The sequence below is a fragment of the Prunus persica genome, chromosome G3 (assembly GCF_000346465.2).
Source record: "Prunus persica cultivar Lovell chromosome G3, Prunus_persica_NCBIv2, whole genome shotgun sequence".
In the NCBI taxonomy this organism is placed as follows: domain Eukaryota; kingdom Viridiplantae; phylum Streptophyta; class Magnoliopsida; order Rosales; family Rosaceae; genus Prunus; species Prunus persica.
In genome coordinates this window covers 2,219,889-2,234,020 of record NC_034011.1, presented here as the reverse complement: position 1 = coordinate 2,234,020, position 14,132 = coordinate 2,219,889, and the positions used below count along the sequence as shown (strand labels likewise).

The 14,132-nt window shown below is 42.2% G+C and overlaps 2 protein-coding genes across 2 annotated transcripts; both read right to left on the bottom strand.

Annotated features, from left to right (window-relative positions):
* LOC109947883 lies at nucleotides 6–623 on the bottom strand. The gene has a single exon (XM_020559247.1). It carries the CDS (start codon nucleotides 621–623, stop codon nucleotides 6–8), a length of 618 nt encoding a protein of 205 aa, XP_020414836.1.
* On the bottom strand, nucleotides 6,442–13,182 carry LOC18782543 (ATPase 10, plasma membrane-type). Its single transcript, XM_007217630.2, has 22 exons — nucleotides 12,953–13,182; nucleotides 12,299–12,381; nucleotides 12,099–12,218; nucleotides 11,865–11,963; nucleotides 11,634–11,771; nucleotides 11,412–11,546; nucleotides 11,094–11,273; nucleotides 10,784–10,990; nucleotides 10,462–10,581; nucleotides 10,208–10,327; nucleotides 10,004–10,126; nucleotides 9,685–9,789; nucleotides 9,358–9,502; nucleotides 9,057–9,224; nucleotides 8,617–8,855; nucleotides 8,352–8,384; nucleotides 8,184–8,265; nucleotides 7,936–8,096; nucleotides 7,640–7,813; nucleotides 7,332–7,514; nucleotides 7,051–7,214; nucleotides 6,442–6,953 (listed from the first exon to the last, which is right to left on the bottom strand). Exons 2-22 carry the CDS (start codon nucleotides 12,362–12,364, stop codon nucleotides 6,857–6,859), a joined length of 2,859 nt encoding a protein of 952 aa, XP_007217692.1. The 5' UTR covers nucleotides 12,365–12,381; nucleotides 12,953–13,182; the 3' UTR covers nucleotides 6,442–6,856.

Sequence of the window (14,132 nt, the reverse complement as noted above, 5' to 3'; positions counted from 1 at the left end):
TGTCCTCAGGGCTGGAAGTGAGGAAAACGTTGCTCAATGTCTGTAGCATCCTCCCAAGTGGCATCCTCCTCAGGTAAACCAGACCACTGAATCAGCCAACGAACCACAGGCTGGTTACGGCGTTTGAAAAGCCCACGATTGAGAATTTTGGCTGGAGTCCAATGCACAGAACTATCAGGACGTAAGGGAGGAAGTGTTGGGGATGAAGTGAGGTGAGCACCAATTTTCTTCTTGAGCAGAGAGACATGAAAGACATTATGAATTTTTGAGCCAGATGGTAAGGCAAGCTTGTAAGCCCTTTCTCCAATCTTTGCCAGGATTTTGTATGGACCATAAAACCGTGGGGACAACTTGGGGCAGTTAGAAGTACCCATGGTGGACTGTCGATAGGGTTGGAGGCGCAAGAAGACCCAATCATCCACATCAAAATGGCGTTCCGAACGTTTGTGATTTGCAAAAAATGTCATACGCTCTTGAGCAATTTGCATGTTCTGTCGGAGTCGTCGCAATAAGGTGTCACGGTCACGCAGGGCGAGATCCACAGCTTGTACAGCAGAGGAACCTGAAGTATAAAATTCGACCGAGGGAGGGGGTTGGCCATAAACTGCTTGGTATGGAGTCATTTTGATGGCGGAGTGATACGTGGTGTTATACCACCATTCGGCCCATGGTAACCAAGAAACCCAGGACGTGGGTTTGTCCCCCACAAAACAACGAAGGTAGTGTTCCAAAGTGCGATTGAGAACTTCAGTTTGACCGTCGGATTACGGGTGATATGCAGAACTATGGCAGAGTTTAGTGCCCTGGTGTGTAAAGAAAGATGTCCAGAATTGGCTTGTAAACGTTGGATCCCTGTCACTCACAATGGTCCGGGGCATCCCATGGAGTTTAAAAACTTCACAAATAAAGAAATCTGCAACCTGTGAAGCTGTATACGGATGTTTGATGGGAATAAAATGCCCATATTTGGACAAGCGGTCAACAACGACAAGGATGGCGTTCTTCCCGTTGACTGAGGGTAATCCCTCCACAAAATCCATGGCAATATCTTGCCAAATGGAATCAGGTATGGGCAAAGGCTGGAGCAACCCGGGTGGGTGTAAAGCTTCATAATTTTGGCGCTGGCAAGTGTCACAGGCTGCTACAAATGCCTGCACATCTTTCTTTAATCTTGGCCAACGAAAATTACGGAGTATGCGCTTGTATGTGCGGAGTTGTCCTGAGTGTCCCCCCATTGGAGTGGAATGAAATTCCTCCAAGATCATGGTACGCCATTGAGAAGAAACAGGGACAAAGACGCGCTCCTTGTAGTAGAGGCAATTATTCTGCCATGAATAATGAGGTTTGGCAGTAGGATCAGCTTGGAGGAGGCTAATAAGTTGTTGAGCCTCACTGTCGGAAGTATAAGCCTGTTGAATCTGGGGGATACAGTAAAAAATGGGAGTGGATAAACCCATAATAGCCAATAATTCCGACTTCCTAGACAAAGCATCAGGGCCCGCATTCTTGCTTCCCGCACGATACTCGATTTCATAGTTGTACCCAAGTAATTTGAGCAACCATTTCTCTTGAGTGGGAGTGGTGATGCGTTGTTCCAAAAAATGCTTGATGGTTTGGTGATCTGTGACAATTTTAAATTGTCGACCCAGCAAATATGGACGCCATTGTTGCACTGCCAGAACCACTGCCAGCATCTCCTTGTCATAAACCGACAAGGAACGATGCCTTTCAGATAGGGATTTGCTAAGATATGCTATCGGTCGTTGCTCCTGGGACAAAATGGCACCCACCCCATTGTTAGAGGCATCCGATTCCACGACAAACTGCTTGGAGAAGTCTGGTAAGCGGAGGACAGGAGTGGTTGTCAAAGCAGTTTTGAGGGCTTGGAAAGCAGAGTCTGCCGCCGGGCTCCAATGGAAGTTGTCTTTGCGTAAGAGATCTGTTAGCGGCTTGGAGATTGTACCAAAATGATGAACGAATTTGCGGTAATATCCCGCTAAACCCAGAAAACCACGCAACCCTTTGACTGTCTCAGGTCGTGGCCAATTATCAATGCACTGAATTTTCTTTTTATCCACTGATACCCCTGCTTCAGATATGGTGTGACCCAAATAATCGACAGTGGATTGAGCAAATGTGCATTTAGAAGCCTTCATTTTGAGTTGAGCAACCCGTAACACCTCAAACACAGTGGTTAAGTGATGGACATGTTCATTCAAAGTACGACTATATACCAATATATCGTCAAAAAATACAAGGACAAACTTACGCAGGTAAGGGCGGAAGATGTCGTTCATGAGGGCCTGGAATGTGGATGGGGCGTTAGATAAGCCGAATGGCATTACCAGGAATTCATAGTGCCCTTCGTGTGTCCGAAATGCCGTCTTCAGAATGTCAGCGTCCCTCATGCGGATTTGATGGTACCCGGAACGCAAATCCAGTTTGGAGAACCAAGCGGCCCCATTTAATTCATCTAGCATCTCATCAATGACTGGTATTGGAAATTTATCCTTGACTGTTACCTGATTTAGAGCGCGATAATCAACACAGAACCTCCAAGTCCCTTCTTTCTTGCTGACCAGAAGCACCGGAGAGGAGAACGGACTCGAACTTCTCCTAATGATCCCAGCTTGCAGCATAGCCTTCACTTGAGACTCAATTTCAGCTTTTTGCCAGTGAGGGTATCGATATGGTCTGACATTAATCGGTCCCGTACCTGGTAGCAATGGGATACGGTGATCAATGGCGCGAGAGGGGGGTAACCCCAGAGATTCCTCAAATAAATCAGAAAATGGCGTCAACAAGCCTTGAACACTTAGTGGAATGGGACACATGATCCCCTGGTCTGCTGGAGTCCGGAGAAATTGCTCTTCTTTCTCCAGCATAGTGAACACTGCGGATGCAGGGGGGTTGCCAATGCCCCCATTACCCTTGCTGCCCTGTAAACGATAATTGTTGCCATCCACTGTAAATTCCATGATCTTATCTCTGAAATGCCAGCCAATGAGTCCCAACGTCTCTAACCATTCAACCCCCAAAACTAAATCACATCCAGATACAGAGAGGAGGCAAAAGTCACCTTGAAATTCAAAGGCCTGGAGTTTCACTGGCACTGCATAAACCATACCTTTCGTGCCATACGACTGACCCGTGGCAACCACTATTTTTTTTATTTTTTGAGTATCAATGGGTGTCTTCAGCTGTGTGGCGATATTGGGGTTAAGGAAATTACGATCAGCCCCAGAATCGATGAACACCCGTATCGGAATACCCTCAATAGAACCCTGTAATCGCATTGCCCTGCCGCGGGTCCGTTTCCTGTCTGCCAGCGCATGGAGGTGTATGGTCGTGTCCTCAATGACAGGTTGGTGTTCCTCATCTGCGGTGGGTTCCGAGATGTCAATGGTGGGTTCAATCATACCATCCAACAAGCTCTCGGATTCAATCATCAAGATGTGGGGCTGTTTGCAACGATGGCCTGGAGAATAAGCCTCATCACAGCTGAAACACAACCCCTTCTGGCGCCGGTCTTGAAGTTCAGCTTGGGTCCGTCAAAAAATTGGGCGGTTGGTTGGCGGGTGCGCTGTAGCTGCTTTAGGAGTTGGAGAAAAGGTGGGAGTGGTTTGAGGTGTGTAACGGGTGGTGGGTTGGGAACCTGTAAACCTAGAGTTGAAAGTTTTGTGCCCTGTTTTCTTTTTCAGCTTGTTTTCAAATATCTGGGCAAGTTCCATGGCACGGGCCAAGGAGTGTGGTTCCAGGGCAATGACATCATCTTGTATGTCCTCCTTAAGCCCCCCTACAAAGGTGCCCAGCAATTGCTCATCAGTCCAGCCCACTGCTCGGCAAGAGAGCTTAATGAAAAGACCCACAAACTCAGCCACTGACCCGGTCTGTTTATTGTGGGACAAGCCCATATTGACATTTAGGGCTTCACCCGGCCCAAAGCGCTGTAGCAACATCTCGGAGAAGACGACCCATGAATCGCGTGGGTAACGCGACTCAAACCACTTCATCCACAGGGCGGCGTCGCCACCCAGATGCATCGCCGCCACCATGACCTTCTGATGGTCTTCCACCTCATGGTAGTCGAGGAAACGTTCGGCCATTGCTAACCACCCATATGGGTCCTCACCGTAGAAGCGTGGAAGATCCAGCTTCATTGGTTTCATGGAGCTGTATGAAGTATTCGGGTGAGACATGGGATTAGGACTTGGGATAGGGTGGGTAAATTGTCCCAGTGGAATAAAGGGGGAAAAGTTTGATGTAGGAAGTTGGGTGGAGCCGTGAGATGGGTGGGGAATTTGGGTTGTGACCGAAGGGTGATGGGATCTGAGCGGTTCTGGTATGAAACTTGGACCTGCGGTTGTGGAGAGATTTGGCAAGATATGGGGTGTTGGTGAACCCATGGAAGTGGGCAACGATGACGGAGGTATGGTGGGCATGGAGGCCATACTCGGTTGGTTGTAGCTAAAAATCGGACTAGTAGATGGACGTACCCATGCTGATGGCAATGGTTGTGTTGGTACCGTTTGGCGGGAGGGAGAGACGGAAGGGTGAGGAAAAGCTGGGCTTCGAGCTCGTAAGGTCCGAAGTTCGTCCATCACCGTTTTCTGGAAGGTCCAGTTCTGGGTTTGTTGGTCGCTTAATGTGGTAAGCGTTTTCAAGATTTCTGTGACGTCGCTTTGTACCTCGTCCTGGCGTTGAGAGACGGTGGTCACCGTATTCTGGAATTCTTGGAGCTGAGCTTCCAGTTGTTCACGTTGAAGGTCCGTCTCGACTTCAGCCACAGTGGCCAGTCCTGCCGTTAGCGTGGCCTGGGATTTTTTTCCCATCGGAAGCAACCAGGCTCTAGATACCAAATGGTAGGTTCGTAAATGCAGAATTGGAAATACAGAGGAAACAATTAAGGAAATGTCATATTTTCATTCATTGTTCCCTCTGTACCAGATATCAGGTACTTTATACATGATTTGGATGATGCCACATGGCAGTCATACCGAGGGAAAAGGATAACCGTTTCCTAGCTTTTCGGGAAATAGAATCTAAGTTATGCGATGATCTTGCAGAGTGATATGGATAGTGCAGGGTGATGTAGTGTGGGTGACGGTCCTATCACATGGACTTTCTGATGATGATGATGATGATGAGTTCAGCTACCTTATGTTTAGGCCAGAGAAGGGAGGGCTCTGGGACTTGTCCCATAATCTTTCTTTAAAATTTCAACTTCTTCAAGCACTGACTTTTCTTCTTCTTTTCTTTGACATATGCATACTTGAAGAGAGTGGAGGATAAGCCAAACAACAATTACTTTGGATTGAGATACTTGATGCCAAAATGTCTTACTGCTGTCTGGGAGCTGATAAGAAGTTTAACAATAAGCTACACATATGAACCAGAGTTTAAAGAGGGATGGCTCTCCATTTTGGTAAAGATGACAGGACTTGTGTTTCCTGGTACCTCAGCACATTGCCTTACGGATTACATCAACTCCGTGAAGCTTGGAAAGGGGCACACGCGCATCATTCAGGTGTCCTCTTCCTAAATTGTTTTTCTTTCAAATAATGCTAGATTTCTGTTATTAAGTCTCATGGGGTCAAGTGATTGGAATGCCTTCAGCCTTGGATCATCATTTGATAATATGGCATTGCATTTGTAGTCCAAGAGTGTCTATATTGGTTTTGGTTTAACACTGATTTTGTCGTTGAAAAGAATGTGGAAAGGCAGATCTATCTACTCATTGAAGAATTTGAATAGATTCACCAACAGATATATTTAGATGCTGTCTGTGTAGGGATGGTAACGGGTCGGGTAGGGGCTGGGTATGACAATACCATCCCCATCTCTGCTCTCCATCCCCGCCTCCATCCCCGAACCCATCCCCGTTTATTAGGTTTCAGGGAATCCCCGTCCCCATCCCCGTTGGGGGACTATCCCTCATACCCGCCCCGAATCCCCGATTTTTTTGCATAAAAAAATATTTATCATACATTTTAACATTAAATTTCATATTACATTATCATTCAATATATCCAAATTAACTATAAAGTTCAACTCAACTATTCAAAATCACATCAATATGAAATTCCATAGAAAATTAGGAAGAATTAGGAGAGGGAAGTTAACTTAGGATTAAACATAAATATTATAATTATTTATTTATTTATTTAAATATAAACATATATATTTTCGGGTCGGGTTCGGGGATGGGGACGCCAATACCATCCCCTCCCCATACTCGTCGGGGATTTTTCAAGTTCGGGAATCCCCGTACCCGATACCCATTTAGCCTCGAAATCTCCCCCCCCCCCGTTAGGGTCGGAGACCCGACAGGGACCCGCCCCTACGGGGATTTTTGCCATCACAGACAGTTTGTGGATTGTCCAAAGTCCAAAGAAAAAGCCCAGAATATTTTCATTCATGTTCAATCTTTGACACATTACCGAAAAAAGAAGCAACAATCTTCATTGAAGTGGCTACAAAATTTAATGTGTATTTCTCTTATGCAAGAGCAAACCATACATGTTATACCAAAAAAACACCAAAAAAGAGAAAAATTCCCCTGTTTGAGGTGGTTTATTAGTTCGAAGTTTCCTAATTATTACACAAAAACAGTTGGTCCCCTTGTACATATGAAAAATTGCAAGAAATAAATACTAGGAAAATGCATTCCTTACTTTTAGCTCCCAAAGAATTGACAAGCATTACATAGATCACCTATTTCCATCCCCAGAAACTCTTTTAAGTTGTAACCAAAGGTCAATTTCTTTTGCAGATGCCCAACATCAATCATGTGAGCAACTGCTGATGAGTTTCTTTTCACCGGAAAATTGAATGATACTATTTCCATGTATTGGCTTCAGACAGTATGGGCTGATTGAATAACACCTAAGTCCAGATTCTTGAGCCTCACTACAGATTCTACATGTCCTCTCAGAGTGTGTATCTCTCCCAGCCTGTGAAATTAATGTGGCATTTAACCAAGTACATATTAGCAAGATGGGATGAAATCCAACCTGTAAAAATGCAACAGAAAATGGCAGTTTGTATTACCTGGCTATTTCAGCACGCCGCCTGGCCTGTTCTGCGATCAAAGAAGATCGCTTGCCGGTCTTATTGATCTCCATGTCTGCCAACCCTTGTAAACTTCTCTGAGAAAGTACCCACTTGGCTGCCCTATCTTCCTTCCCATAATCTTTCTTAGAAGTGAAAGCCGTCTGTTAAAAATAAAAAGTACATAAAAATCAGAAGTTGTCATTTCAAGCCAAGGCTTGTTCCTCATAGAAACAATTGATAGCAGCAAATTTTAATGAAACTTAGAACATTGCACAAACCTTCCTATCAAACAATAGATTCCAGGCATCTCCACTCAAACCGTAGCGAATTGCAAATTTGATGATATCCAGGGGAATGTAGAAAATCAAACTGTACAACCATATGACACCAGCCCATCCCCATCCAATGCCACTGATATAAGCAAAGCTGATTCTTGCATATACAGCAATCAAAGTAGCCACCTAAACACGAGAGAATTTATTTATTTATTTTTTCAATAAATGAAAATGTAATTCAGCTTTGGTTTTGTTACCTTGAAAATCGAGTTTAATGCATATATTTAAGAGTTGATTTGCATAAGTCATACCAGTTGAGCCAGCACAAATGCGCACATCAAGAGAGTTCCAGGCCTCTCAAGAAACGACCATCCCTGGCTTCTTGTAACAAATATGAGAGCCTGGCTAATGATGCTAACTTGCAGATATATAGCAGATGAAATTTCCTCGCTGTTGCTGGATAAATCTCTTACATGGAAGGTGGTCTGCAGTCATATAAAATCATTAAGCACTGTAGAAGTAAACCAAGCTAATGTATCTTCTGCTGTTCATGTTGCAGAGGGTCTCAGAAAACAAAGTCAAGAAGCAACATTTCTGTGTTTCATACCTCAAAGAAGTCGGTGCCGACTACAACCCAGTAAAATAATACAGTTACCAAAGCAAGATATGTGCCAATGACAATGCCAGTTGCAAATATCTCATTAAGCTTCCAACTGTCAGGCTTTGGAGAGGGCTTTACACGATCCTGGGAAATCGTCATGATGGTTCCTGCATTTACAATAATGCACAGTCATGTACTCCTTTTCGATAATCAAGAAGAAGAAATAGTAAAGCTAGAGCTAGTTGAAATATTACCATCATTGAGTATTGCTATAATCAGAACCATGAAAGGTGGGAAGTCATATTCCCATATCAACGCAAGAAGCACGAAACCAAGCTGCAACATGATTGAGTTTAACATTATGAAAAGTTGAAACGTAGTAATATTACTTGAATATTGAGATGATGAGAATATAAACTTACCACTATCCTTATGGTTATAGAGACAGCATATATCTGTGTATGCAAGTAAGCTAGTCAGTTTTACCATCAAACCAATGTAGAAACATAGAATAAAATTACAAATAAAAACAAAAAATGCAAGTAAAAATCCTATATAGTAGAAATTGCAGAATTTCTCGTTAAAAGGCAAAGTAAGCACTGCTTTACGATTTTACTGCTCTCTACCTGGTATTCTACCGATACAAATGTACCATTATTTGAATGCAGGGAAAAGATTACTACTCACTGTATAATTCTTCATTCTTTGGAATATAGCTCTACTGGTCAGGACAGCACTGACAATCACACTTAAGCCAGGCTCAGTTAAGACTATGTCAGAAGCACTTCTTGCAGCATCTGTGGCATCTGCCACTGCTATACCAATGTCTGCTTTCTTTAAAGCAGGTGCATCGTTAACACCATCTCCGGTCATTCCAACCACATGCTTCTTTTCTTGTAAAATTTTTACGATTTCGTACTTGTGTTCTGAAAGTTAAAGCAGTGATAAGGCAGGTGAGTGATCCAGAGATGGAAATATGTATGAAACAAATATGTGCTACAAATGTTTCATGCACACACACCCCACCAAACAGTAACCTGTCTTTCATATTTTCAAGTCTCTCAAGAATTAGGGAGCCTTAGGGAGAGAATTTATGTATTTCGTGAAACAGGTGTTTGATTATTTACCAGGGAAGACTCCAGCAAAGCCATCAGCCTTCTCAATCAACTCATCCACTGGAAGAGCTTCGTGTTCTTCTTTGTCACGGTCACGGCCCAACAATGAAGAGGAAGGGTACATGTTTGTTCCCATCCCAAGTCGTCGCCCTGTCTCCTTTGCAATTGCCAACTGATCACCTAATGTGAGAACAAGCATTCAAGAATCAGTGTCTATCTTTGAAATTTATGCTAAATGATTTACAGTTGTAATCAAGAAACAAAGATGATATTCACATTTTTTATGTAAGGCCAAGATGATACATGTATGTACCTGTAATCATCTTCACACAGACTCCAAGGTTAAGTGCTCTTCGAATAGTCTCAGCACTATCATGCCTTGGAGGATCAAACAAGGGCAACAACCCACAAAATGTCCAAGGACCTCCAGGGCTTTCTTTAGTTTTTTCTGGAACTTCCTGGCAGTACCATAACATGGGAGTTGAAGTATGTCAGAAATTTCATCTGGTGCTGAAAAACTGTTGTGACCTAAATTTTGGATTTCTATCTTCTAAATGATAATTTAAACTTTTCCTTTTTTTAAAGTTCATTACAACTCTCACACCAGCACTAAAAGGATTAGAGCATAGCTATGGCATACCTGATAAGCAACTCCAAGAGACCGCAATCCCCTTTCAGCAAATTTGTCAATAATGTTATGCACTCTTCCAGCAATCTCATCTTTCTCGGGGCATAGATCTAGAATCTGATTTCAGGATGAGAATGGAAAAGAAAAAACAAAAGAAAAATAATTCAGGTTTTGGCATTGCAACAATAAAAGAATTTCTCATACACCATTAGTTCTCATAAGTGATCAGCTTTTGCTTCTAAAGTGTAAACTTAGTTGTGTTCTTTACTTCGTTTCCATTTGCAGGGGATCAAAGAATTTTAAGGTACTTGTCCTCTGAATACATCAGTACCTGTTCCGGAGCTCCTTTGCTGGCCCGATACCAGTTACCATCAGCATCAATGTATGTAATTGCAGTACGCTTGTCCACTGGATTGAAAGGTAGAAAATGCACTTCTGTGATGTTTGCTCTTGCCTATAGATGAAAGAATATTTTTATGCATAAGTAACCAGCACAGAATAGAAAAAAAAAAAAACAGCAGGATTGTATCCCTACCTCCTTTGGATCAGCAAGCATATTGACAATGGCTGCATCAATAGCATCCTGATTCTCTAGTCTTGCTGCTCTGGCTGCAAACAAGATAACTGCATCCTTGTCTATGTCTTTGTTGAAAACCTGCAAAGATGCATATGTTTTATGTTATTCAGCCAAACCATATGGCCAAAACATGATATATCAATGACACTTAATATTAACTTTTGCCTCCATGGTTTGAAATTAAGAAATTCTTATGGAGTCAGCTTTCATACCTCGACTAGATTTCGATCAACAGTGAGGCGATTAAGGGTGAGAGTTCCAGTTTTGTCACTGCAGAGGACATCCATTCCCGCCATTTCTTCAATTGCTGTCATCCTTTTTGTAATGGCACCCTGAATTAAAGAAAAAACAAAGGTATGCAAACATTGTCAGTCTGAATATGTGGGATTGATCCTATATTGTTTGCAGAACAAAGCACAAAATTGGAGGCTTTTTCTTCCACTGAATATCCAAAGTACCCCTTTTAATATGCGGGAGCATAAATATATTTTGACTTCCAAAATGTTATGTGACTTAAACTATAAAGAGATGCACCTGTTGAGAGAGTCTATGAGAACCAATTGCAAGTGTCACAGATAACACTGTTGGCATAGCAATCGGTATTCCTCCAATTAAGAGAACAAGAAGGTTGTTGATCCCATCCCTGTAAGAGCGGTGCTGTATGGGGAACATGACAATGATTTCAAGAATCATTCCCACAGCTATAGAGCAAATGCAGAAGTTCCCAATCGCGGTAAGGACCTGCAGAAAACCGCGTCACTGATGTCACCTCATGATTTCAAACTTATGAACTATGTCACTGTGAGAATTAACATCAGGAGGAGCATGTTAAGCACTCAATTACCTGCTGGAAATGTCCAACAACCTCTGTGGAGTCAACTAAATGTGCTGCTTTTCCGAAAAAGGAGTGAACCCCAGTTGCTATCACTACAGCTTCAATCTCTCCCTGCTTACATGTTGAACCAGAAAACACTTCATCTCCTGTCCTCTTGGTGACAGGTAGAGACTCTCCTGTAAGAGCTGACTGCAGGAACAAATTCCACAAAACATTATTTCATTCTGTGGATCATATCACTAAGCCAACAAACAGGTCACCCGGAGAAAGTGACAGCTATATAACTGCTGATAGTTAGACAACAAAGTTGGCTTTTCAAGCACTTGCCTGGTCAATTTTTAAAGGGTCTCCTTCAAGTAGGCGAGCATCAGCTGGAACGATATCCCCAAGCTTTATGCTGATTATATCTCCTGGTACCAAAATAGATGCATCTTGCTCTTGCCAGCGCCCATCTCTGAGAACCTGCATGAAAGAAATATGAGCTAATCTGCTATTATGGGCATAAAGGTGACATCCTCTGTGCCAAATGCATCAACAAAAGGGGCATACCCTTGTCTTCGGAGCTAAACGAGCCATAAGAGCCGATGCAGCATTCCCTGCATTGTTCTCCTCTATGAAACTAATTGTTGAATTGATTATTAACAGGATAATAATCCCCACAAAGTCCTGCCAGTCAGGACCTTCGCCCTGAAATATCATTTCATCACAGAATAAAGTTATAAACCAGAATTTACATTGCCCTGAAATGGAAATGAATACTTAGTGTAAGACTCTACTTACTCCACCATTAGCAAGGACAAGTGCCATCACTGCTGCAGCTTCCATAACCCATGACAAGGGGTTCCACATGAAACTAAGAAACTTCAAAAATTTGTTCTCCTGCATTGAAATTAATGAGGGGGCTTTTAATAGCAATTACTCTGTCAATCTAGCTTTAAGCTGATATTGACTATTCTACTTGCCTTAAACACTAAAACTGAACTTATAAACATATTTAGGAACTGTGGTGCTTACCGTCTTCTCTTCAAGCTTGTTAAAGCCAAAAATCTTCAATCTGGCTTCAGCATCTTCGGATGAAAGTCCTTGCGGTGATGTCCTCAGTTGTTCGAAAACTTCTTCCAATGGTAAGCGTTCCTGTTATATTCGAAGTGTCTTAAAATGCTATTGTAGGGAATGAATTCCAAATGTGGTTGTCGTAATGCAACTAAACCTACCAAATCGACACCGTCTCTATTGAAATTCTCAGGATCCAACAGTGGTTTATCTAGATCTTCAGCCATGATTCAAGCTTCAAATCCTGTGATTAAGAGAATCAAATGTGCATTGCAACATTAGGCAGGCATCAGTGCCACAAGTAAGTAGGCAGAACTGACAGCATGATTTGGAAAGAGAAAATCAGCAAACATAGTGTCCTTGATTTTTTGAATTATGGTGAAGGATAGGCCGTAGGGTCAAATCTCACCAAGAAAAAAAAAAGGAAAAGCAATCACTGCATTCCCTAAAGGTATGCATCAGAATCAGAACCAAGTCAAACTAGTCTCAATCTTAACATTAGTAACAGAATAAAAAAAAGCTCAATGTCTTTGTTTTGTCTAAAATTCCCTGAGATCAATGCCATTTGAGTAGATCATTATGTCAACAGTATGAGCACAGAACTGAATCTATATTCAACTTCTGCATCACCTCCACATACTTTCAAGAATTCCACATTAACTTCATTGCATAACAATTGGCTCTAATTAAATTACCAATAAGAACTAATCCCATCTGCCCAAATCATCAATTAGCATCATGCACACAACCAACATAAAGAATCAAAAATATAAATGCAACCCAGAATAGAATTTGAACTTGAGAATTGCACTTACTGAATATTGAATCAAACTTGGAAGTTTGGGAAGTGCCCAAGAACTTGGGAGAGTTGGGATGAGAAGCAGAAGAAGGATGAGGTTTAGCTCTCCTCCTCTGGCTTTGATGAAGACTGCAGAGGAGTGAACAAGTAGTAGGATGTATAAAGAGCGATTAGTGTTCCCACATGTATCTAATTGATTTGGTAGCTGACCGTTGGTTGAGCGAAAAGCAGATGATGATCTGCTATTTGCATCTTGTCTTAATTTGGGTCTTGCCATTTTATACGTGTTCTTGTCCTGCTCGATTGAATATTGATTGCGATTTGGTTGACGAAACAAAGGAGGGTGTGTGTGTGTGTGTGTGTGTGAGAGAGAGAGAGAGAGAGAGAGAGAGAGAGAGAGAGAGAGGAAACTCAAGAACTGGGTAGGAAGAGCCGTTGGCTTTAACTACCTTTCAAAACTTACCCGTCCAACCTAACGGTCTCTCCCTCCAAATTCTGAAGCCCATAAAAAGAAATATGGGAAGAAAAAAAAACACAAATACTTTGTTGGGTCTTTAGCAGCCACCGCCGGTAACGTGCTTACCAGTTACAGCTTGCAACATATGTGGCCTGCATGAGTTGGTCTTGCGCGAGATAGCGACATGACATAGCAAATACTAGATCCGCCAGAAAAATTTGTTTTTGTCAAACGGTAAGGATTGAGCAACGTGTGGTTTGAAGTTTGGGCCATCGAGTACATGATGTAGAATAAATGTTTTTAACAACTCGGGTGAGAGTTATAAATTCTCTCAAATAAGTTTTGATATTAAGTTTTTTATTAAAATTATATAGTTAAGCGGCTTTTAATTTTATTTGTACAATAATTTCATAACACACACTGTCCAAAAAGAGAGGATTCGAACTTAAAATCACTAACTAGTATGCACATTAAAACCATTTTTATTGGACTAAACCTGTTGACTTTTTACTGCAATTTTGAAATAACTTTTCACCATAATATAATTGGATGGGGCAAAAATGGACAGTTAGACACCAACCCCTCCATTCTGCAAAAGGAAATAAGGAAATATACTTTTGAAGGCCCTGCATAGGCTTTCCAACCAAGCTTAGCTATCATTAAATCCTAAAATAAGAAACCCACCCTCATACAGGAAAAGAGGACAGTTGGGGGGACTTTTTCCTCACCTACCATCTCT